The following is a 25,980-nucleotide window of genomic DNA, read 5'->3' on the forward strand; positions in this document are numbered from 1 at the left end:
ATTACATCCAGTTTTTGAATGCCTCCACTAACTAAAACATTTTTAAAACTGTATTCCCAGCTGTTCCGCGGTGACATTTTTGCGTACGTGAATCAAACAGCCTTTTAATTACTATATCTGTAATTTTCTAAAATTCGCTTCCTTTCGTAGAATTACGCTATGCGATCCCCAGTCTCGCATTAGGAAGCCGAGCTCCTACCTTTTCTTTATGCCCGAAGAAGATTTTGCGCAGAAAAAGAAGTTCTAAAATATTCTCAGAATATTAGTTCGGACCAACGAAATTTTTTTCTTTTGCGTTTGGATTTTTCTGATAGGCACATAGGAAAATCGGAGATAGCACGAATTGCTAGAACACAAATGCAAATAAAAACAAAGAAATCAATTTATAATACAAAGCTTTAAGCGGTTTGCAGGGTCATATGAAGCTTCTGTCTTTCAAATATAGTGAATTTACTTAACGTTTTGTATCAATGAGAAAATTTTGCGTTTTACATACGAGTATTCAGATATTTCTTCACTGTACTGAGGAGATAAACGGAGCATAAAATAACACAAGAGCAATAGACGAAAAGAAGCTCTTTGGAAAAGCGCTAATCCATTGGAAGTAGTAATGGTCATTTGGGCTCTCCTCAGTTAACATCTTTCGTTTTCCTTTGAATATTGCGATTGATTTCGACGCGTGCAACCCTGTACAAAGACAAAGAAGGAAAGTGGTAGCGTTACATATAGAGGGCCAATGAAGAGCCCCAGCTTTGTCAGCAGACAAACTGAGATTGCTTTGCTTTCCGTCTTTTTCAAGTGATGGGAGAAAACGCGTGTTTTCTGCTCCTCTCCAGTTTTTTTTTCAAGCTTGAATTTTTACACCTTTCTTGCACTATTCAGAGTAGGTCAAAGCATCGCTCCTTGAAAGCGTCACGAAAGCCTAACTATCAACGTAATGCGTAGTATTTACCAGATAGAATAAAGAAAAACGTTTTATATATGTCCCGTAATGTGGGAACCTAGTTATAGGTAGTACCATTTGGCCTCTTCCGCAACGCCGCGGCTGCCGGGTGCCCTGCTTTCCTGACTGTGCCCGTACGGAGCTAGTGCATTCCTCTGGCCCTTGCCACGCTACACCCCATGCTTTGCACCCCATGCTTTGTATGCGTGCCCCACACTCTCCTTCCACTCGTACTGCCCTCTTGCACCCATCACTCCAGTGAGGGGGCAGAAGGTGGTGGGCGCAGCAGACGCTGGGCGCACCATGAGATGCTATGCCCCTCCTTCCTACTAGTGCTCGCCTCGTACTGTCCTTGAGAAGAGGCTCTTCTTTTTTATTCTTTTACCGTGCATCGACGTACAACCTCTTGAAGTAGGTGTATGTTTTAACGCGAAAGCAATAGCGCATCAGCAACGAAAGCCGGTGACGCTGACCAAGCAGCACCGGTCCGAACCCCACAGTGACCACATCATGCTCTCGCTTGATGTCGGCAGTAGACCATAAGATAGTGACGCCGACCGCAAAGAAAAATGAAATTTCTCCTCAAGGTGCAGCGAAGTGGACCAATAACTGCGTTATTTATAGTCGAATATAGGTGAATCTAGTTTAATCGTTTCTTTAGGAACGTATGCCAATGAGTAGGCGTGTCATTAGAAAGGAAGGAGTCTTGGTGAACCTATCAACAAAGCTCACGATGAGACAGGGCGTTTGTATTCAAAGAATGTAAGTACCATCCACAAGTGCCATCCACAGTTTTCTTGTCCCATGATGCAAGAAAACGAAACATGAAAATACAAGCACCCCGGTGCAGGACAATGCACAAACATATGCCATAAATATTCGATGTTTCCTTCCGTCCAAGTGCAATTTATGTATAATATTTCTGAACCTTAACTTTGCATCTATTATCTTCTTTCTCTCACTTTCTCACACCCAGAGCCCCACAGCCAGCTCCCTCCCAGGATGGCCGAGTATCGCAGCGTTGTTCGCGTGGAACAAGGAGAGCGTGCCGTATTGCCCTGCCTGGCACAGGGACACCCGCCCCCCAGGCATCACTGGTTCCGCGTCGCTGCGGCTGGCACCATCCACGACAGGACGCTGGAACGAGGTCCGTCGGAGAGCTTCCAGGGCGCCGTGTCCGTGAAGACTTCCGACAGGGTGTCCCTGCTTCCTGAGGGTGCGCTGGTAGTGCTCGCGGCTCACATGCAGGATGGCGGGAGGTACTTTTGCGTGGCCAACAACTCGGCTGGCGAAGACAGGGCGTACACAGAACTGCTCGTAACAGGTGGGCAAGACGTCGTGCTCAGTGGATTTATTTTTGCGATCAATGGGGTAAATGTTATGATCAGTTTTGTTAATCAGCAAGCAAGAGTACCTGGGACTCTAGGGAACAAATTCGGTCGCTGTTGTCGTATAAATGTTGTCGCGTTAAGAAAGCATTATGCAGAATTATCTCTTTACAACACACAGGTACTGTAATGTTCACGCTGAAATGTAAGGCCTGCTCATGTCCTGTTTCACTTTACTGCAGTGCCCTTGTCCGCACGCATCGAACCTGCTGTGCAAGTAGTGGACGTGGGTAGAGGCACCAACATGAGCTGCCGTGTGTCAGGACACCCAGTGCACGGCGTGCTTTGGACGCACAACGGTCGTAGCATCACAGTGTCTTCGACGTTCAGTGGTGTTAGGGACAGTGTAGGAAAGTTATCAGTTAGCGGTGCTTCTACGAGGATTGCACTTCTGTCTCGAGACCTGCTTCACATCTCAGCTGTGGAACGCCACGATCGCGGAATGTACCAGTGCCTCGCCTACAACGAGAGAGACTCTGCTCAGGGATCAGCGCAGCTCGTCATAGGAGGTAAGGAGTGCTTCTTGTAGTAGAGGGATAATTGCCGTCAAACTGGATCTCCCTTTGTCGAAACTTAATACGTCTTCGTGATTAACGTGAATTAGAAGGAACAACTTCATGGTCGGATCATTTGTGAGCTTGCGAGCAAATTCAAGACGTTCGCTAATACTACCATAGGGTTCACCTCTTTCTGGTTAGAGAGAATTACATTTTACTTCATGTCTAGTCTAAATTTCATTCAAGCAAATGGCGTGGTGTGTGTCCGAAGCCTTCAGTTGTTACACAGCTCCGCCGTAAAGAAACATGTTCTCCCACACATCCACCCGGCCACCCATTTTCATCCTCCGCCACACCCAAGAAGCCTTCACCCACTTCAATACCACGCAGTAGCGGAAGCAAAAATATTCGAGACCATCTGATGCCATGAACTGCGGAGGTAAAATTCGCGCTTTGGGTGGTGCTTCTCCAGTTAATGCTTTTCTTTTTTACCGCATCTGATTCCCTGAAAATTGCTCTAATTAACTTCGCTTTACTTTGCTTAGCTTTTCTTGCTCGGTAATAATGTTATGCTTTGTATTTGCAGCATTTCTAGTGCGGGTTAATTTCGCTGGATCTATTGATCGCTAATTATTTCATCCTTTTTTCGTCTTTGTTCCCGCGCCGCGTAGGATCAGCCTATTACGCGCACACGCTATCGGTGCCGATCTTCTTCCATATGCAATCGCCGCTCGCTTGGGGGCGTCGCTGATCCCGCCTCTCCACCTGCGCAGACGCAGATTTCTCTCTCGCCTCTCGTAAGGCGCCGATCGATCTCGGCTCGCTGGAGGCGCCCAAGGCTTCACTCGGCGGCCACGCAGAGACATGCCAGAATTTACGCCTAATGGCACTTATACTCTTTAGACAATGAAACGAAATGCAAAGGCGTTCACAACGAAAGCCCAAATGTAAGAACGAAATATAAAACTTCCGCAGCTAATTGGCATTTGTCGCGTCCCATCTTTTCATCGCCAGCTCATTTTTTTAAACGGTTTTGTAGCGATAGCTACACTTCGCCACCTCTTCGACCCTTCAGCGTGGCACCACTTGAGCTCCGTGGCGGCGCCTTTGGTAACGTCGTTGGTCACGTGGGTTGATCATGTGTTGCGGCCCTTGGTCACGAGGTGCGGAGCAGCTGCTGCTGCCGGTGGCGTGGCACGCAACACCTGTGCGCATGAGCCGTGTCGTGTGGGACGAAGAGGAAGAAGGAACGCCCAGCGAACGGAGCGGTGAAAGACTGGCTTTGCAATTCTACTGAGCGATCTCCTCACGACCAGATGTAGCTATCGCGTCACTCCAGGTTTAACCAGAGCTAAACCACAGCCATTTTATACTTAGCAGATTGAATCACGTAAACTCGCCTTCACGCTCGTTGTTAGAAAAGACTCATACTATCGCTCTATTAACTCTTGTTTAAGGCGCCACGCCCGAACTGAAGATCTGCAAGGTTTTTCAGTAAGGATTGAAGCATTGCGAGGATACCCGTTGGTCTAAGCACTGGTCAGCACTGTTTATAAAGTAATCGCTGTGCTTCGGAAGACTCAAATAAGCCATTTATTTTGTCAAATTGGCGTATGTGTTTTACAATGTCTCATTTTCGACCTAAGGTCTGTCGGCCATTTCTTTAGACTTATAAACAGATATATATGGTTTGGTTTGGTTTATGAGGGTTTAACGTTCCAAAGCGACTCCGGCTATGAAGGACGCCGTAGTGATAGGCTCCGGAAATTTCGACCACCTGGGGTTCTTTAACATGCACTGACATCGCACAGTACACGGGCCTCTAGAATTTCGCCTGCATCGAAATTGGACCGCCGCGGTCGGGATCAAACCCACGTGTTTCGGGCCAGCAGCCGAGCGCCATAACCACTCAGCCACCGCGGCGGCCTCAGATATATATGAAATGCAGTGGTCGATACTTGCCATAGCGCTCATTTAAAGCTGTGTTTATGGCACATAGTCTCGCCTGTTGCAGGTAGCTTTAATCAATATGCTTGTAGCAGCTTGCTAGTCTGTATTCATGGTACTTTTTTAGTGCGGAGTGCTCTGCGAAAGGCTACCATATTCGAAAAGTTGTAGTCTTGTGTGTTGTGACCTAGACTTAATGCAGCCTAGGTCGTTGGTCCTGTTTGAGCAAACAATGAATAAATTGGGATTTCTATTTGCGGCCTTACTTTCTCTGGTGCTTTAGAGATAACTCTTTGCCGAGCGTCTACAACAGGCAGGCTTTGTGTAGCGTAATTCCTAAGCGCCTTCTGTTGGCTAAACAAGCTTACAGACTCTGCTGTAACATGACCGATCATTTAAACTTTTCTTCACTTTAAGACGTAAAACCAGGGCAGTCAGGCATAACCGCATAGGAATACTGCTGGCTAAAGAAAAGCTCTTCTCTTATCTTCAGCACTTTTCATGTCCTCGCTGGATGTAACAGGCAATGTAAAAGCGGCCTTGACGCAAATATTCAGTTTACCACTATATGCGTTAAAAGTGCGCTATATTTTAGTGCTAGTAAACATAGTAACGCCGTCCAAATAATCGCTGATTGCATTCTTAGCAGCCAGCTGCTGTTACCAGAGAATAGCGAGCATTACGTATGTGCAGTCATCCCTAATGTTCTACCATTGGTAACTGTGGGGCTCGTATGCCAAAATTACATGCATGCAGCACTGAAGCATCGCGTTTCCTACAGATCGACAGCAGAAACATTCATTACGTTACTGTAGCACCATGACTGGCAAATACTGAAGGAATCGCACTTCAGAGGGCGAAGCATAATGTGCTTGGGTGATCTGAGGCGGCAGTGACTTGAAGGTCGATGTTGAAAGTCAAAGTGATCCTGTGATGTACGGCCTCAAAGCATTATGATGCTGTGTTGTGTGGCTGCACGTGCCTTTGTTTCTTTTCGATAGACTTCACATGGACTTCGAAAACAGTGGCAAGTGCTGTGCTACTCTTGGAGGCGCGGATACCGTATTTAAACTCATGGTTTCAACCTCTAGCTGTGCGAACTTTTCTGAAATCCTTAGAACTTATTTCTGCATTGGCGAGCCCTATATTTACGAGAAACAACTCGTTTTTTTCTAGTTTTGGTTAGCCTAGGTATAAGGTCGCACAGATTGTGCTCACAAATTCTCTACTGTCGAAAATCTCAGTCACAATCATATCTGTAATAGAAGTTCGTAACCTGCTGTGTTATGCTGGTGTTCACTTTCGCTGCACCTTCTTAAGAAATGAAAATGTGTTAATCAGGATTATAGAGGAATTTTCGAACATTATTCTCACATACTGCAGTTTTCACAGATGCCTCCCAGCAAAATGAAACGGCGGCTAGTGACATCTATTCCAAGACACTTGACTGAAGTTTATTCATTTATTGTGTTCATTCAGCATACCCCTAAAGGCCCTCCCTTGAGGATATTGCATATTTGGGGGGGGGGGGGGGGGTAAGTGTAAAAAACATGTACAAGGAACATGATTAACAAAGGAACAATAAACAGGCTAGGTATAACATGAAAAAATAATTAACCACCAGGAAGTGAATAAAGGAGCAGCCGATAGAAAACAGTGTAATACAAATAGTAGCTTTGAAAGAAACAATTAAGCAAAACGCAAATGAAAGATACTACAGTGTACGTATTAGACACGAAAAGAACAGACGTAAACGCAAATGTACAGCAACAGAAAAAAAAACATTTCAAACGCTTCAAATGCCAACGTCGGTGCGGATGAGAGCAAGCAATGTGGAGGCGTTAGATTGACTTTCTATGTGCGCTAAAAATGGTTGCACTCTATCATAAGGCGCAGTGTGAATGACTTCGCAAAGGCAGACGAACTACACGCGATGCGTTTAATTTTTTGCGCATTGTCGAGCAGCGCAAAGAAGGCAGATGGTGATTGAAAAAAATAGTGGAGAAGCGATGGATGGTGATAAAGTTTATGAAAAAGCGCTAGTCGTGATAGTCTTTGGGGGTAAGACGTCTTATAATTCGGCGCGATTTTTTAGGACAGTGACGCTGGCAGTATATGAATAGGCTGAAAAATAAAACACGCATCAGAGTTCTGCAAGGACTCAATATTAGCTACGAGATAGGCTTGGTCAGGATCACAGATGGTTGATGCATATTCAATCTCCAGACAAATGAGTGCGATGAACTCAAGTTTTTTTGGGCGCGGTGGAGCTAGTGTGAGGTTATGCTTAAGTAGGCTGAGTGAGCGGTTGGCGGATGCTAAAGTTAGATTAAAGTGGTTAAGCCGTGTTAAGTCTGATTTCAGGTAAACTCCGAGGTACTTGTCAGTAATTGCAAGTTCGACAGAATCGTTATTTAGAAAATACATTTTGGGAATGCGAGAATTGCGAGTGAAAGATATAAGCTTTGTTTTAGAAGTATTAAGTGGCATAAGCCAAGATGTTCACCACGCGGTTATTGCATCGAGGTCAGTATGCGAACATTTTGCTCAGTGGTAGAAACAATGTTACGATATATTATGCAGTCATTGGAAAAGAGCCTAGCTCAAGAAGACACAGAGTTAGGTAAATCATTATTATATATAAAAAGAGGAGGGGACCAAGAACGCTTCCCTGCGGCACCCCAGAAGCGACATTAGAGTAAGTGCATTGCAGTTGTTAGTGGAGGCAAACTGAAGAAGTCTGGAGTCCAAGTAATGACAGCGGGGTGAATATTCTACTTAGTTATTTTTCTCATAAGCCTATGATGAGCAACACGATCAAATGCTTTCGAAAATTGAGAAAAAATGGCATCACTTTGACAGCCAGAATCGATGGATGAATGCAAATTATGAACGAATCCTGCAAGCTGTGAATCACAAAAAAAGCCTTTGCGAAAACCATGCTGGTATTTGTAAACAAGGTTGTTGCTTTCCAGGTACTTAAAAATTTGACTGTGAATGACGTGTTGAATAAGCATGCAGAAAGTGTTGGTTAGTGAGATAGGGCGGTAATTAAGCGGAGAAGAACAATTACCCGATTTGAAGATGGTTATCCCTTTGGCAACACGCTTGTCATAAGATATGAGACCGGATTGAACTGATTGAACAAGGTGGTCATCATTGAACAAATGGAGTGCGAAGTGCTTTTAAGTGTCTGATTATTGAAACCATGTTGGTCAGAACTGGTAGAAATCTTAAGGTTATTTAGTAGGCATAAAATACTAGTTTGAATTGGTAATATTTCGCACATTGATATGTTGGAAGGATTATTTAAGCCAGGCGGTGACGAGACCTCTTCGTCAGCGAATACGGAACAGAAAGCGTCATTAAATCGCCGGGGACACTGGGATTTAGGAACTAAAATGATATCATTATCAGTAAGAATCATATCAGGATTGTTATTTGGGTTTATCACTTTACATAATCGGCTAAAGTTATTTGCTAGCATAGGTGATAAGTCCTTGCTGAAAAAGTGGCGTCTAGTTGCCTTGAGGGACGTTTGGTGAAGCTTGTCGCATTCCTTGCGCTTGTTACACACGATGGAAAGATCCTTCTTAAGAGCCTGCATGTAAAGGTGCTCCGTTTTATTGTTCAGGCGGCGAAGCTGTTTATTGAACCGAAGTGCACATTTGTTCTCTTTGATGGAAACTACTGGAATAAAGGTAGCGATAAGATTTGTGAGGGTATCTTTGAAAAGTCACCAGTTATCTTCGATAGAACGAGATAAATAATCATCCAGGAACTCCAGAGAAAATTTCAGTTTGTTAATATTTTCATAGTTTCCTTTGTTGTAGCACCGGATTTGTTTGGTTCTTACCTCCTTTTCATTAAAAGAGCAGGAAAGATTGCTGGTTTTAATGTAATGATCAGAAAGTCCGTTCAGATGATTTAAGTCGGAGCAGATGTCTGAATTCGTTGTCAACACAAGGTTCAAAATGTTAACAGTACTATCTGTGGATCGCGTATGCGGACGAACGAGCTGCGTTAATGAAAAATCAAGACACGAATGAAAAAAAGCATAAGCTTCAGTGTCACTTGGAGAGGCGGATAATGAGAGCCAGTTAATGCTTGGGAATTTAAAATCGCCAAAGATGATCAACTGAATGTTAGGAAAGCGCGTACAAACCTCACTCAGAATTCCAGAAACTTCTTCCAAGAATCCACATACTAGGTCAGGAAGACAATAAAAAACACCAAATATTATGTTAGTTGCAGGGCACCGCACTGACACTAAAACGCTCTCAAGAAATGACGTAACGGTGACTGGTACAACCATTAGTTTTTTTTTTGATAGCGAGAATGACGCCGCCTCCTATACGAGAGCCCCTATCACACGTAAAAAAAATTGAAGAATGACCCATGAACTAAAATACAATCATCATTAAAGGTATCATTAAGCCACGTTTCAGTAAGAGCTACCAGTGACGCTAAGCAGAAATCAATCACTAATGAAAGCGCGACGCTCTTCGGAAAGAGACTTCGGTTGTTAGTGTACAGAAAAGAAACATTATTTCAAACGAGCAGATGGACGTTTGCATCACGAAGAATGCAGAAAAGTGTTGAGCGAATGACGACGTGAGGGATGTCATTGCGCGCGGCGCCGTGTGACGCATACAGCGTGATTAGCATGATTGTCCCACTCGTACATATTATCAATGGTAAAAAGCTTATTGAAAACCACACGCACACGGTCGTCTTCTTTTTTAATTGTCCTACCAAACTGCAGAAGCTTACGACATTTACACGGACGGCCTCCGAATAGTCCCGCTAAATGCTAAAATTTTCGTTCTCTAGCTTGAAGCCCTTGCTCATTACTGCCTCTACTTCCTTGTCGTTATAAAAGTTAGCAATTATAAGACGACATTTGTCAGACGAAAAGCGACACAGCCGATGGGCTCTGGCGATGGAGGAAGAAGTGCCACCAAACTTCTCAGTACAAGTCTCTAATGAGATGTTCCGAGGCCTACCAGTTTCCAGACTCGTCAGCATCCTGGATACCAAAGAAGACTACATTCGATCTTCGGGAGCGGTTTTCAAGGTCGTCAATTTTTTCCTGAGTTTTGCACTTTCCTTGATCAACATTCCTGATGACTGGGACATTTGACAACGATTCGAACTTTGGCTGAAGCTCCTGGACGCACTTGCTTAGGAATTCCAAGGCAGTTTTAAGCGCAATATGAATACTTAAAACTTTGTTAACAGATTCGAGGATATTCATATGTCCAGCGTCTAGAAGCGTAACTACCTCGGCCAGATAGTCAAGCTTGTCTTCCTGAGCCTTGGTCGTAGGTCCGGGATTAGCGTCAATATCGCCGCCAAGTGGCAAGGCTCTCCAGTAAAGCACGGAAGCGCTTTAAAGAATGGGGGGGGGGGGGGGGGGGGGGGGGGGGCAAGACATCACTACAAGCCAAACGTCGTCGTCTCGGTAACACTGAGCACCAGTGTAACTAATCTGGAAGTACATGATGGTTGAGCGTTTTTCCATGAACACGGTGCCGTGTGATTTGCAGGGGCGTCAAAATATTTATATTTGCGCCTGATTATACGCCTATATTTGTTGCCGAATTTCTAGCGATTGAGTTGGCCTTACAAAAAAGATTCTTTGCAATGTTAATCAGCTCATTATTCTTGTTGCTAGCTTCTCCTGACAGCTCTCGATGGCTCGAGGGACACTCTTTTGAGCCTTTCTCTAAGATTTCTCAGTCCACCACATATAAAAGAAGTGTATTTTTACTAGGTAACTATACATTGGGCATTCCTTCTGATGTAATGGCTGATTTTTTAGCAATGTCTTGCTTTTGCGGATCACTGGTGCCATTTTTTCGAGACACTACGCTTTGTACAATATCCCGCTTTCAACGCTTCCTCCAACTGCACTCCTGCAGTAATGAAAGTGTCCTTGCTACAGCAGATTTTCTGCATTTGGCGTTCTTTTGGAGTGCCCGCTTACGCAGTTCACGCTATAGGAGGTCTTCATGGCCCTCTGGCGGTGCGGAATACCACAAATAAATCTCAACTTGTGCTTTTCGGGTTTTTTTTTGTATCGAACCTTTTTGAATCATCTCATATAATTGAATCACTTATTCACTTTCTCTTCTATCGGCGGTTTGTTTCTCTGCCGAAAGCTCATCTGGACACTCTCCTCGCACAATTAAGGTTTCCCCTTTCTATTATGGTTCCTCTCTTCTTTGTGGCAAGTGCCACGAAATGTGTACGAAAACCAGTTTGCGCTTATGTTTATAATTACAATATTATGTCTGGGAGATTCCTTTGTTAGTTATAATGTTCAATACTATTCCCTTCAACACAAAACTTCAGCGACATCTACCTTATTTGCGTCAGTATGTCTCTCACTACTGTTTGAACGTGCAAGGCACCCTGGCGGATCTCCCACTGTGGGCCTATGTCACTGCAGTAGAGCCCAATAACAAAAACAAATCCGCAGAACAGCTAAAGCGTGATGCGGCCGCCGCTACAGCAATTGGGAAATGGTTATGAGTTCGTTCGAGACCCACTGCTGCACCTCCGATGTCTTGTAACTGAAACCTGACTGGTGCTTGACAGGGGTGCTAGGCATTCGTCACCTACTAATTCAGTATTTTATTAGCACTGAACGCCAGAATTTCTCTCTTGCTGATAGTTTTTTACGCGTTTGTCGGCAATGAATGAGCTGGGACTTTTTTTGCATTTTAAGGTCATGTTGATTGAGCGCTTGCTGCTTCTAATAATTATACGAAACCTGCCTCTGTAGTTCTGTGCCATGTTCTGTTATAAACTTCTCCACAGTCCCTAAGCGAACGAAGCCCTTGTCTAGACTTTGTTTTTTTTTTGTTTCATATTATCAAGAACGTCATCCTCCTATCTTTTCTCTGCCGTGGATCCCTAAGTTATTTGTTGGGACTTTAAATACTGTTTTACTCTTTACCCTTCCTCGTTCCTTATAATTCTTAATGCAGTGTTTCCTTTCCAGCTCCAGCCATCATTGTTAACCTCGCGCAGTCGGTTGCATCCCTCGTTCTGTGTCCCATTGTAGTGCCTCACATGCGTATGGAGCCTCTGCGTCGCCCAAAATAGCCTCAGTTCAAGATGTCCGCTGACCCTTTCAAAGGTCAGAGCGTTTCTTTAAGGTCTTGGTTGGTGGCTCATTAGTGGAGATTCCTTTGAAGAAAATTGTACCTAACAAGCTCTAAAGATAACCGATGTGCAACACAGAATTCTGGCGATTCAGAAAAGGACTAGAATATTGTGAAAGCCGGGTCCATTTTATTTAAGTCAGCTGCAGAATCATTATTTTAGTACCCTGCTGCTGAAGTATGCGCTCTTGGTTTTTTTTAGAATTGCCCTTTCTTTGATCTACGAGGCACAAGCGACTCCCAATGGGGAGAATAGTCGCTATGTATAAAATTAAAGGAAGGTAAATAAGCCACACGATGTGTTTAAAACTACTTCAGCAATGCATTCCAACTGATTGGCTAAAAAAATGTCTGCATTCTGTCAGCTTACCTTTTTCATCGTCTACTTCTTCTTTCTCGCCTTTATTTTCGTATTCTTCCAAGCTCAAATGAGCCGCCGCGGTTTCTTAGTAGTAAAGGCACTCGGCTGCTAAACGGAAAGACGCGGGTGCGATCCCGCGTTTAGTAACCTCTTGGCAACCTCTCCCTCAAGTTAGGTAGCGATAAGAGTTGAGCTTCTTGTGGATGAACTTATAAACCTGAAATGTTTTTAAAAGCGCTAAGGTGCGCTCACTACCAAAAATAGCCTGCATGGCCGCTTAAATATAAGGATGAGCTTCCGATGTTAAATAGGTAAGTTTACTATAAGAGAAAGAAAATGAAGAGAGCAAGTTTGTAGACGAAAATGAAGACGGTCGACTCGACATAACTCGCCAGCTTTCATTTCGCATTTTTTTCTGGTTCATTTAACTGCTGCTCATACATGCCTAAATGCCGCTTTCACCTCACAATCAATTAAATAATTTTCTCTGGCATTCCTCACCAAACCCAGGCCAATATACCTTCGGGGGCATGTGCCATGTCTGAAGTGTCGAAAAACGACATTAGATTTACTGGGAACTCGGTGTGCGTGCATTTGTACGGCAGATGCACGCACTATTTTTCGCATCTGCGTAGTTAAGTTGTTTTTTATCTTTCTTTGATGAATTATATTTTTGCTGAAGGCTAAGTTGAGATATATTACGGCCTCATGTCCTTCGCTACAAATTGTGGCCAAACTATACACTAATCCATCTACTTTTGTGGTAAAATACTGGGCAGTACTTGAGAGCACCTCCCTCTCTCTCTCTTTCTCTCCTGTATTTTATGATCACAGAAGACGCCCCGGTGCTGCAGCACGTGTTTGCAGAGCGCCAGGTGCGGCCCGGGAGCAGCACCTCTCTCAGGTGCTCGGCTTCAGGGAACCCCCTACCGCAGATCACCTGGTCCCTGGACGGTGCACCGGTGCCAGAGCACTACCACGTCAGGATTGGCGACTACGTTAGCGGAGAACGGTACGATAGCGCAATCGAATTTTGAAATATCATTTTTGTTTGGTTAATCCTAACTCATCATGCATCGTCCGAACGATCCCTTAATTTCCGATGTGAACAAACGAGTAACAGCCGCTATCTTTTACGTTTTATTCGCAGCCAGCTTCTTTATAGAAAAGGACGCATTACGATGTTTAGGTTTACATGTGAGCGGCGCCTAGAATTACTTGAAAATTGAGTCAAACGCGGCACTGTAATCAGCTAAAAATAAAATTGAAAGCACTCTCTTGCTCATACTTCCATTAAGATGGAAGTCTTTTCGCATTTCAAACGTTAGTGCCACGTGTCATCCCCGAAGGTATTCACCACGCGAGACCATCACTTTAAAAAGTCATTGCGTAAGAATTGTATCTGTTATGTTAATGCACTTAGCCGTCTAGCGGGAAGCACTATTTGCGTCAGTATAACGTGAGCCCACCCATTGGTGATCTCGGACATGGGCTGTGCACGCTGCCAGCAAGGCTTCCCTCTTAATTGTTTGCAGTGCAACCTAAGATCTCAAAGACAGCAGCCAAGCTTCGGTTACGCTAACGCGAGAACGCTGTCCAGAATTAGTGCGATTATTTAAGAATCGAGCAGCTATGACTTTTGCCACATTGACAGCTTTTCCGTGGCAAATGCCAAAGGATCGGTGACTGCGTCCGCACCGTAACCTGTGTTAGTTCTCGCAGCAAAAAAAAAAAATAAAAAATAGGTGTCAAGTAGTTTTCGCCGCACTTTTTTTCTCTCGCATGTCGGCCGAAACAGCTTGGTGCACAGCTACGTAAATCTTACTGGAGTGCGGGTGGAGGACGGAGGCCTGTACACGTGCGTGGCTCGCAACGGCGTCGGGCGCGTGTCGCACTCGGCCCGGCTGAACGTCCTCGGGAGGCCTCTGGTGCGGCCTATGGACAACGTGACGGCCCTGGCAGGGAGACCCATGATATTGCACTGCTCCGTCGCTGGGTACCCCATTCAGAGCATCGTCTGGCAGAAAGGCGAGTGCGCCTGGTATATCTTCTTTGGATGTTAACGCAGAGCAGTATTTGAGCGTAACCACCGGAATTGCCTTACAACAGCCTTCAGGACGCATTGATAATTTTCAGTCTCAGCTGTGTGACTAATCCTTTATGAGGTGCCTCCTGAGACAAACTTCATTGACGTCAGCGAAGCTGGTCCTCTCAGCGGCGTTTGAGGCCTGCGACGCAACTTGTTCACTGACTGCGTTGCGTATTTGATCTACTCCACGGGGTGTTCGTGCCGCACGCTCTTTCCGCACGCCTCACGCTTCCCGCGGCGACATGGTTGCAAAAGCATTATTGCTCTCCTTCTTGCCCGCCACCTGGCCGTAGCGGCGGTTAGAGTGCGGAGGTGCCACTGGAGAGTGGCGCGGCAGTTTCCGCGGTGCGGTTTTTGAATTGGCCGTTGTGAATTAGAGAGGGGCAGTAACCAATCACACCAGTATCTTCGTATCAGTCGACCTAGCCACTAACCCAAACTTCTTGCACAGCCGTGCCATGTTGTGGCGCTGGAGCGCTACGTCGATGCTGTCAGCGCGTTTTCCAGACAACTGCATTGGTACAGAGAGAAAATTCGTCTCCTGCGTTCCCGGCATAGTTGCGGACAGCAGTGAGGAAGCTGTAAGGAAGTGTTTTATCACTCTAGACCTCTCACTTGCTAATGCGAATCAGCTATCGCTGATTGATGCAATATTTATTTATGTATTTGAAATACCTTACAGGCCCGTAGGGCATTGTGTAAGGGGGCGGCAAATCATCAAGATAAAATTTAAAAGGGGACAAGCAAAAACAGGGAAACAAGGCACTATACATGATCAGTAAAAATTTGAAACCCCTAGGAACACAGAAATAGCAACGCATGATAAGTAAAGGTAATGTTTACATACCAACACTGTGGGTAAGCTTAGCTCCGCTAATTTATTTAATGCAGCCAACAGTTCGTGACTGCGTGAATAATTATTTTTGGCTCGTCGTCCCGTCATGCACCATTGGAATGTGGTTTTAGAGCAGAGAAAAATTTAAGTATTTGGCAGAAGAGGACGACACTCATATACTCGTTGGATTTGCGGTCACCAAACCACGCTTCTGTGGACAAATAAGATACGACGCAAAGCGTGGCTGGAAAACATTTTTCAAAGTGGTTGTGCATGAAGCTACATTATTTTAAAAGTATTAAGAAGAAAAATAGGCTCCCGACGAGAAGCTGCCTTTGAACAAACAAAAGTGACGAGCTACTTTAAAATGCCTTTCATTTCATTCAATCTCGAGCGGCCAAGCCTTGCTGTTTACCATTCCAGTGCAAGTGGACGAGCGACATAGAGAGAGTATGTAAGATGAACTGAGTCCTGTTTTATGACAGCAAGATAGTGCCCGTCAGGAGCAGAAACAAATTAATATATAAAAACTGAATTCTCAGCCCTCTGTTTGTAATCACTATGCATTGCCGTTCATTTTTTGCCGCATGCTGATCATCTACGCCCTAATTCGCGCATACAGACTGCCACAGTCTGAGCTGCTTAGCCCTTGTTTTTCTTATATCTCCAACCCGGAAACACAATACCGGATCCGACATCAGCTGCTTTTTGCTCCTTGTGAAAAGAATTAATTCATATGAAGTGGACGGCTTACCGTTGTGGCCATTTCTTTTGAACGTGTAGGGCAGACTGGCGGTAACTGAATATTATTAGTATTTCGTGTCGAAATCTTTCATTAAAATCTTTCTTAATGAGAAATATCGTTACTTTGACGAATCGCATCACTGCAGGGTTGCAGAATACAATTCTACTTTCTTAAAAACACCTTCCCTAAAAAAGCTGCCTAGCAGATGGTCTACTCAGCGCGCATACAATCGTCACGAGTATTCGGAGAGCAGTTTGATGGCTTGTAAGTCTCAAACGGTAAGCCACTTCCGTTCGTCGAATTAAAACTGCGTCCAAGTCTGCTCATCTACGGCATCTTTTTGGCTGTTGTTGAGTCGTTCATGTTCTCGTCTTTTTTTTACGGAATTTTAACTATTTAAAAATTTTTTTTTTACATTTTACTCAGCACGTGGTAATTAATATCAATGAGCTTGTTTAAACTGAATACACACTTGCAATTTAGACAAAACATTTATAGGAAAGGCGCTTTCCATTACGTGCGCACTTTTCCATTGTAGTTCGGATGACAAAGTGGTCGCTGTTCCGGTTATTAATCGAGAAACACCGCTCCAGCAGCTAATAAATTAAGCTTCATGGTCAAAACTTTCTGGGAGAGCTACTATTAACCGCCGCCGTTTTACAGCTAGTGAGCAATGCATGTCGCATTACGGTTGTTACTGCATGAGAGCAAATACTGGTAAATAATAAATTACGAAACGATATATTTCGAAATCATTCGCAATGTTCTGTCTCTTACATCGCATCTCAGCGCTTAACCTAAGCACCCGTTCAGATGAGAATTAGCTGTACAATGAGCGTTCGCGTACCATAAGATATTAAGGATCATTTCTTCCTTCAGCTTCATCTATGCTAAGCAACAAAGACATGAAGATGCTGCAGAGAACTCAAGCTATATGATGGTTGACGTACAAGCCCCTCCAATATGTAAAGAATTTTGGTTGACTTTTGGATCAATGATTCATTTATAGTTACGTGTTACAAGCACATTAATCTCTGTTTTCTATCTACTTTACAACTTGGCGTATGATATCGAAGAGTGATTTTCGTCTTCAGGAGAGAAAGGCCCATATTTATTACATTGTGTGCAAATTGGCTGTTTGCCTTTCATAAAGAAGAGAATTGTAGGTTTAAAAAAAGCACAAGCTCTGAAATTAGTAAAAAGTGGCAAGGCACAGAGTGTCTGCACTATAAAGACGGAATCAAACTCGAAACCGGATATGAAAAAAAAGCACAGTATTTTCCTTTTTCGGCTCATGTATAGGAAGCAACGAGATTTATTCTTGTTATTATATACACGTTCACTTCCCTGCAATTGCTCACTCTCCTGGTGCGTTGTCGTGAAGTTTAGTTCATTACTGTTCATGTTTGAATTTGACCCGACTAGTACAGAATGCGCGTGATTGATCGAATTCCCTGTGCTCCCAAATTGCTCAACGCCGTTGGACGAACAAAGCAAAGTTTTTGTGTTTGCCGAAAGTAACACATGTAGCCAGCAGTTTGAAGTCAGCTTGGCATGTGCTCACGTCAAGTTGGCTGCAAGGGAGAACATCGAGATAAAATCTCTTCGCCAAACTTTTGCCTGATCTACAGCGCCATTTCTTATAAAATTCGTTGGCATCAAGTGGCGTTTTGTGAGAGCTCCAAAACTTCAGCACATTCTTCTCACTATGTCTCACTTTTAGCAAATAACCTCGCCGATTTCGTGAACAGTGTGGAGAGGTCAAAGAAGAAGTTGTATCTTTATTTTCCTTTCGTGTGATTATGACAATTCCTTCCTTGGTTCTATTCTAACAGTGAACCAGTCTAGAAGAACCGCTAGAAAACGGTCAGTAAGGCATGATTGAAGACGTGTACCCAGAAAATACCAAAATAGCTTCAAATACTCTTTTGCCCTCTATAATCGTCAGCTGCTACCCCGACCTGCCAAACACATTGTTGTGATCGACGTTCTGTTGTTTTTCACTGACTCGCGCCCCTTTTGCTTCAGGTTTTTCTTTTTTTTACTTTTTCAGGCTAAATGATTAAAATGGCTAAAAGAACACGTCGCCAACATTTGTTTCCAACAGCGAAACGGCGTTCTCTTGTTTCCTCTTTCCACTGATGCGTTTGTACCGGAAATTACATGTGAGGAAGAAGAATAATAAAAACACTCTCCCCTGGCTATTCTGCAAGCTGGGATCGGTAGAAAGTTTATGGATGAGTTAAGCAGAATAAGTGAGGGAAAACTTTTCATTTAAAATCGGCGCCACGCATTTATTTCAGGGCAAAGGGCAGAATGGCTCGGGAGGAAGCCGTCAGGTACTATATTTCAAGAGATATGTTTTATGAAGTGTTCCTGCTCTCGCAATTGCATATTTCTGACAAAACTATACAAAGGCCCTGTGCACAGAATCAAACAGCACGGAAAAAAGAAGCACACAGAAAAGACAAAAAGACGAAAGAGCGCGAAGATTTCTTACTTTCGTTGATGAGACGGTAAAGGGCAAGTCGCTATGACAGTGAAAGCAGCAGGTTAGTCGAAGTGCCCGGAATAGCATTTCATAACCTACCTCTCATACCCTTCCGCCGTCCTAACTTGAATGCCGGATGAAATTTCTAACATTATTAGAATTTTAACACTGAATAAAATGCCTGTTGTCGCTAGTTCGGTTGTGAAATTATGATTGCGAAAAATCACATGATGCTCTTACTCTGCGTTGGTATCTAAGAAACCACTCACCAATAAATAATCAGTACCAGCTTGCTTAAATCACAGCCTTAAGCAAAAAAATTGGTTATCGTATTTTGTAACCTTCTTTTATTTTATATTCTATAAGTCCCCTCCCACGTTTGTTACAACCGCGAAGTAGGTCATGGAGGTGGCGGTGTTGTGCTGGTCGTGGAACAAACACGTCCAGGATACCACTGGCTAACATTAAACACCTTTAAGTATACCATGTACCGCGTTACCGCTACCGGTACCGGAGTACCACGAGCTCGCGCGCAGCCAATGCGCATGCGCAACTCGCCTTGAGGGTACCAGATAGCTCCAGGTACCCATTGGCTGCACCCGGAATGCCGCAACGGGACCAATGAGTGCGTGCGGACTGGTGGTGGTGCGGGCTGCCGATATTCCCGTAACGGTAACGCTAACGCGGTACATGGCATGGTAAAGGTGTCTACTAATTAACGCGCTCGACGCCCGCTCCGCACTTTCGGAACCACGTCGACGCCGAAGAATGGAGGAGTTCAATGACGGGTTTTGATAAGTATGGCGAGGTTTATCGGGGCTATTCCCGTCTCCGAAAAGACACTGCGACGCTTGTGCGGTGAACTGGCGCTTCATGGTCGCTGTGACACGGCCGTACTGAATGCAATGGCGCTGCGACTAGACCGGTCAAGCCCTTCATTGCATGTTTATCACCCATCATTTTTCCTCGCTTTTGTCATAACTGGCGTCACTACGAAATGAAAGCAGCACAGAGCGAAATATGACAAAATTAGACTCTTGTTTGCAGCAAATCGTCCATTATTTCAGGAGTGCGCACCCAGCCTGTGTCAACATTCTAATATTTTCAGATTTGTGATAGAGACTTGTAAAAATATGAAAATAGAAAATGAAATTGAGAATGCAGAGCTTCCTACAAATTTCCACACTGTAGCAAGCCGTCAGATTATTTAGGCACCACTTGCCACAGGGCAGTGAACATTCAAAATTCAGCGTAAATTTTGAGCTTTTAGTAAACACCTGTGCTTCCTCGTGGCCTTCATCACCATCAGCATCACCATCATCAGCCTGACTACATCCACTGCAGGGCAAAGGCCTCTCCCTAAACCGATCCTTTGCCAGCTGCACCCACCCTATGCCTGCAAACTTCTTAATCTCACTCGGCCACCTAACCTTCTGCCGCCCCCTTCTGCGCTTACTTTCTCTTGGCATTGGCGAGATCGTGTCTCCTTGCCTGACGCCCTTCCTTATTGTCATTCTATTGCTGACTTTATGGAGGGCTATGGTAGCTGTGCAGTTCCTATATATATGCTCCGGTATTTTGAGGTCAGGCTCTTCTACACCCTGATTACGCAATGCCTGTATGACTTAGGTGGTTTCCACTGAGTCGAATGCTTTATCGTAATCAATGAAAGGTATATATAAAGGTTGGTTATATTCTGCTCATTTCTCTATCACCTGATTGATAGTGTGAATATGATATATGTTAGAATATCTGTCACGAAAGCCTGCCTAATCATTTGGTTGATTAAAGTCTAAGGATGCCCTGACGATATTGGCGAATACCTCAGTAAATACCTTTTAGACAACGTATAGTACGCTGATCGGTGTGTAATTTTGCAAGTCCTTAGCGTCTCCTTTCTTGTGAATTACGATCATGTTTGCATTATTTCTCTATCACCTGATTGATAGTGTGAATATGATATATGTTAGAATATCTGCCACGAAAGCCTGCCTAATCATTTGGTTGATTAAAGTCTAAGGATGCCCTGACGCTATTGACGAATACCTCAGTAAATACCTTTTAGGCAACGTATAGTAAGCTGATCGGTCTGTAATTTTGCAAGTCCTTGGCGTCTCCTTTCTTGTGAATTACGATCATGTTTGCATTCTTCCAAGCTTCTGGTGCGGTCGAGGTCATAAGGCATTGCGTATACAGGGTGGCTAGTTTTTCTAGCACGGGCCTCATAATTAGGCACTGCGTGCGCTGGAACAATATGAGTAATCATGTTTAACAGCTCGGAAGGGCTCGAATGCGCCTTGATTATTAACATGCATGCGCATGTTGACAGTTTTATGATGCTTAGAAATGAAAATATGCGTATTGCTAACGCGAAGCCCAGTACTGGAAGCTGACTGATGGCGCTAGATTTTGATGTAAACATAAGTGTTTTACTATATGATACAGGAACACTGGGCTTGAAAAATCTAGGCTTGGCTTCTACTCGCGCTTGAAAGTCTGAGGGAGTGTCTACAAACATAAAATGTGGTGGTGGTGGAAGTGGTTTTATTAAAAATAATAGTAAAAAGGAAGGAAAAGATTTTTGCTAGCCCCGGCATCTGCCATCTATACTGAAGCACCTGAGCTGGGGCAGCGGAAATAAAGGACAGCAGGCAGAATGGAGAAATGAAATGAAAGAGGTGAGGGAACAGGAATAGAGGACAGGGGGAGAAGTAATATGTACAAACTATTTACACAATAAGTAATGTGTCCAGGTTGTGCGCGTGATTAGTTCATTTTAGAGGAATTAAATCACACACGCGCACAGCACTGTGTAGGTTACAACTGGAGTGGGGCGTCCAGTTATTAATCGTTCAAGGTAGAACTCGCGGAGCGTTCGGTCACTGCGTGTAACTACCTGACGGAGAACAGACGGGACGTCAAGCCCGTGTGTTCGAGGAATGCACAGAGGCTCACCAAAGTTCGCTCACGAGTGCGCGCACTGCCCTGCGGCCACAATAGCGTCTTGATGGAGTCTGGTAGTATGCCCTGCGCCCTATAGGCCGCGAGCATATCGCGACGAGCATCGGCGAACGCGGAGCAGCGAAGGAGCAGATGTTCTAGTGTTTCCACTGCACCGCATCCGTCACACACATAAAATGTTACAGGATTGCACTTGCATCTGCTTAAGCGCGGAAATGGGGAAAAATTTCCCTGTCGTCTTTCTCCCTCCAATTTTAATTTTTTTTACTCTTTAAAAATTTTATTGTTTCCTTTTCTTTTTCGTTTATTTGTATTTGTAATTTTATTTATTTGCGATTTTTATTTTCTTTACTTTTTATATGTGTCTTTTTTATTTTTAATTTGCGGTTTTTTATTGTATTATATGTTGCGTATGAAGTATTGCTTAGTCAACTTCCATATTTTTATTTTATTTACCATACAACTTATGAGTGACAGTTCGAGCGGACAACTTCCATCCACAGACTTCCATCCACGCCAGTCATGAGCCAAGAAAAGCTTAATTACGACTTAATACGGATAGTAGAAATGCTGCCTGCACAAAGCACAGTTGTAAGAGGTATTCATTCTAATATGCATCGTACTCCCGTTGCAGTCTGCCGTGTACTGCTGAGAAAGCAAATTGGGCATCTATTTGTCTGAAAATTGTAGAGACAGCTTTTGGTGCGTGTGACGTCAAAACTGAAGCTTAACGGTTGACTGGAAAATAACGCTTTCAGGGGATGTCACTCAACTAGATTCCCGCAATGTACTTATCGCGGATACTCTCTTGGGCTCCTGGGAGGCGGCCTACCTTGCAAAAAGCATGGTTCTCCAGTGGCTGTTGGGGAGCTTCCAGGACGCCCTTTCCGAAAGTATTTCGGTAAAGTGAGGTATATGCCATTTTTGCGTGCAAGCGTCGGCTCTCACTTGAATAGCGTGTTCGTGGGCAGCTCTCTCTTGTACACTATCGTGCCCTCTCCGGTTGGTTATCTTTCCAATTATAACCTTTTGTTTTGTCCTTTTTTAGCTTAGTGGGAAAAAAAAAAGCTGTGATATGTTTCTTCCGCTGACCTCTCGACCGCTCCTCAAACGACATCTCCTGCTGTTCTTGTACGAGACCAAAGTTGGCGCGCCAAACCAAGCTTTCCTAATATTCGGCATCGGGGAGCAGTAATTATTAGTTTCCGAAAGATTCGCAATAACTCAATAGGTTTCGTTTCATCGCTTCTGGCCTTACATGGAATTAAAGAAGGGCATCAAGATGGGAGGCGAAATGAAACTGCAGATGTCGGATTATTAATTACTGATGGCATATGAAACAGCCAGCTTTGATCATTTACAGTACGATTAGTACCGAAATAAATAAGGTAAGAGAAAGAGAGGGTAAGGCTTGGACGGAATCAGGTACTTTGGAGGCCAGAACATGCTGTAAGGAACCAAAGGGTTCCTCAGAACTATTCCGAGAGCCGTTTCGTATAGGAAATATGAAAGTCGACTGGGAGTCAGAAACACGGTGTCGAGACAAGATTCATTCTCATCATTCTTTGAAACGAAATCCAAGCAGCTGCTGAAGATACGCCAGTTGAGTGAAATGTTTGTTAAAATGATGAGTTAACCACATGATTTTTGAATAGTGCGAAACAATTTTATTAAGAAAACAGTTGCACTACAGCAGTAATCCACATCGCCAGACTTGGCATGAAAAAAAAGGTTAATAACCCCTCCATTAGTAAAAAATGTTCCGTTTCTTAAGATTATTGAATGATTTCAACATTCAAGACTGCACAGGTGTTACGTTGTTCATGGCTTTTAATTTTGCCAATTTCACTGTACAATGAAGCATTCATTATTAATTATAATTTAAAGTTGATAATAAACAGTGATAGTACTTTGTAAACACTGACCCATGGTTACTGCCTGTTCTTTAGCGATAATATGTGGTGTTTGTTTCATAACGACAGAGGGCTCTGGCATTACAGTTATCAGAGGACTCTGCATCCGATTGAATAAAGTTGACAAACGCTGTCAGCTTACCGCGTGCTTTGTAGACCCTCCTATTGCAGTCAACTTATATTCTTTTGCACAAGCAGCAATGCTTTTATATGACAAATATTTAGTGAACCAAAAAACCGATTCATAATAGCAATGTTTGCGTCTTTTTTTCTGCATTATAAATTTAAGGGGGGAAGCGGGGATCAGATCGCGATTTTCGCGAAAAAAATCGATTTTTGAAAAGTACACTTTTCAGAAACTACAGCATTATTTCTATCTTGTACTGAAATATTTCACCGAAAAACAAACTCTAAGCACTAAAAATAAATATATTTGTCGGTGCCGATGTCCACACATCCGCCCGAAATCTCGAAAAAGCCGCGAAGTTCAAGGCGCGACCGCTCGAATTTCCCACCACGGAGCGCCGCCATTTTGGTATCATTGGAAAGCCCTACTCTTTGACTCTTTGTCCCAGCCCTTCCCTTCCTCCCCTGCCAGCCAGCAAGCGCACAAAAAAATAAAAACCGGAGGATGGCAGCACGGAGCAGCCAATGGCTGCCGCGCCCCGATTGGCTCTGCGCCGCGGCGCGTTGTAAGGCGTCTCCTCATTGGCCGACGCCGCGGCATGATGGCGGCTGAGGCAAGGAGCGTCTGCTTTCGTCCGTTGCTGGGAAGCCTTTCTGGCCTTTCCTTCTCTTGTGTTTCGAGGACTTCGACCACGTGCAATGGATCCGCGCACGTTCGAAAAGAAGTACCGGACGAAGCATGCCTACGTGAAGCGGAAACGCAAGCCCGTCACAGCATGGAAGAAGCGGCGATTGTCAGCAGGTGGTTCGGCCGAGCCGAGCGTCCGTTCAGAATCTGCGGAGTACGCGCCCAACGTGCTGTGCGATCTCTCGCCCAACGTGCTGTGGGATCTTGCGCCGAGTCGAGCACCAGCCAGCGATAGTGAGACGAACCATGATCTTTCGCCGTTGAAGCGCGGGCGCAGTGTTACTTCACCGGTGACGATCGACATGCCAGTGAGTCTCGCCGTACGCGAGCGTCCCGCCATACGCGAGCGTCCCGTCGCAAGTTCGTCCAGCACAGTTCACGGAGTGGGCTTGCAGCCTGCAGAGCATGAGACGCGCTTCCACGGTGAGTCGTTCAACGCCGAGATGTCTTCGCAGCCAACAACCGCCAGTGAAGGCAGTCACATGCCATCGACGAGTTCCGGCGCTTCGACGGAGCCGCAACGCGGGCGCACGCTCGCTGCCGCGGATGCACCGGCGGCCGTCCTTGCCGCTCATCGCAGTGTTGACTGTTCGCCCAGTGAACGTCACACTATTCAAGCTCACCTGAAAACACGATTTGTGTCCGCGAAAACTGCAGAACTGCAAGCGTCGAGAGTTCGCAAATCGCATCGCGCGGTTTTAGCAATGGAGCGCAAGCTCGGGCTGACTGGCTCACAGGAAAATGCCATTCCCGCACCTCCAGAAGAGGAGTTTATGCTTGTTCAAGTTGCTAAGAGGGCTAAGAAGTCACCTGCTGCCAAGGACACCAACTTTTACAATGCAGGAGCATTCTAGACAGTCTGTGCGAGTATGGAACTTTGAGGCTTGTTTCATCAAAAGTTTTTTTTGGGCTTATCACCTCGCTCGTGGAAAGCATAGCACGGCATTGGGAGCACGGATTTTAATCCTGTTAATCCTGTATCCCTCCACATGCATGCTCACGCTTTGCTTGCTAGAAGTTCGTTAAGCGCTGTTTGTATTCTAGGCGCAGGTCGCTAGAAATTGAAACGTTTTGGATTTATTAAAACGAAGCTAGCGGGTACTTGTCGTGCTTCTAAGGGGGTCCATTATTTTGTTTACCTGGATTTATCTGCACTCGATATTAGCAGGAAAGGAGAAACTGCGCGAAAGAAAGGTTATGGCATTGCATTTTTTTTTACTTTTTATGGCCTACTCTCACCTCTTCCACTACCCGAAAAAAAAAAAATAAAGCTCTGCTTTTTCTCACATTAGTTGATTCAGCACAGTTCTTTAGCGATACATGGTGCCAGCTGTCATCGCGAGTAAAATGTGACCTTGCTTCAGGATTTACTATTTACTCGTTACGGCTGATGCTTGGGCGTTAGCCCTGCGTTTCCTATCAGAAAAGAAAAAATAGACGAGAGCTTTCTTCCCGGATCTTCCTTTTGCTTGTTTTAATAAATACGTTTATCCATGGTTCATTGATTACATGATACATCTGGCACTTAGTCCACGAACAAATTTTCTGCGTCCGTTCGCCCCCAAGTCTCCTTTTTACGCGACGCCTGTCAGCTACGCAGCGTGATTTCGGAAGCACCTTTACTGCAACTTCTTCCCCCTCCCCGCCCCAAAGCATTCACTTGGCCGTCACTAATGAGGCGATTGCTTCAGTTCCTCGCAGCGTCCGGCTCCTTTCCAGCTTGATCGCGCGGGTCATTAGCAGTCGACCGGGGTTTTAGTTCACGCTGCTTAAACGCCTCGAAGTCTCTTTCCCGTGTATGATGGATTCTGGGAAGTAATGAGC

General features: G+C 44.6%; 1 protein-coding gene across 1 annotated transcript in view; it reads left to right on the forward strand.

Annotated features, from left to right (window-relative positions):
- The window catches only part of LOC144128121 (cell adhesion molecule Dscam1-like), a 252,505-nt gene that overhangs the window by 175,489 nt on the left and 51,036 nt on the right, over positions 1–25,980 (forward strand). Inside the window, exons 6-9 of the mRNA XM_077661207.1 lie at positions 1,920–2,267; positions 2,514–2,840; positions 13,143–13,320; positions 14,107–14,336. Coding sequence (XP_077517333.1) covers positions 1,920–2,267; positions 2,514–2,840; positions 13,143–13,320; positions 14,107–14,336 — 1,083 coding nt within the window. The remainder of the gene's footprint in view (positions 1–1,919; positions 2,268–2,513; positions 2,841–13,142; positions 13,321–14,106; positions 14,337–25,980) is intronic.

Source organism: Amblyomma americanum, chromosome 4 (genome assembly GCF_052857255.1).
Source record: "Amblyomma americanum isolate KBUSLIRL-KWMA chromosome 4, ASM5285725v1, whole genome shotgun sequence".
In the NCBI taxonomy this organism is placed as follows: Eukaryota; Metazoa; Arthropoda; class Arachnida; order Ixodida; family Ixodidae; genus Amblyomma; species Amblyomma americanum.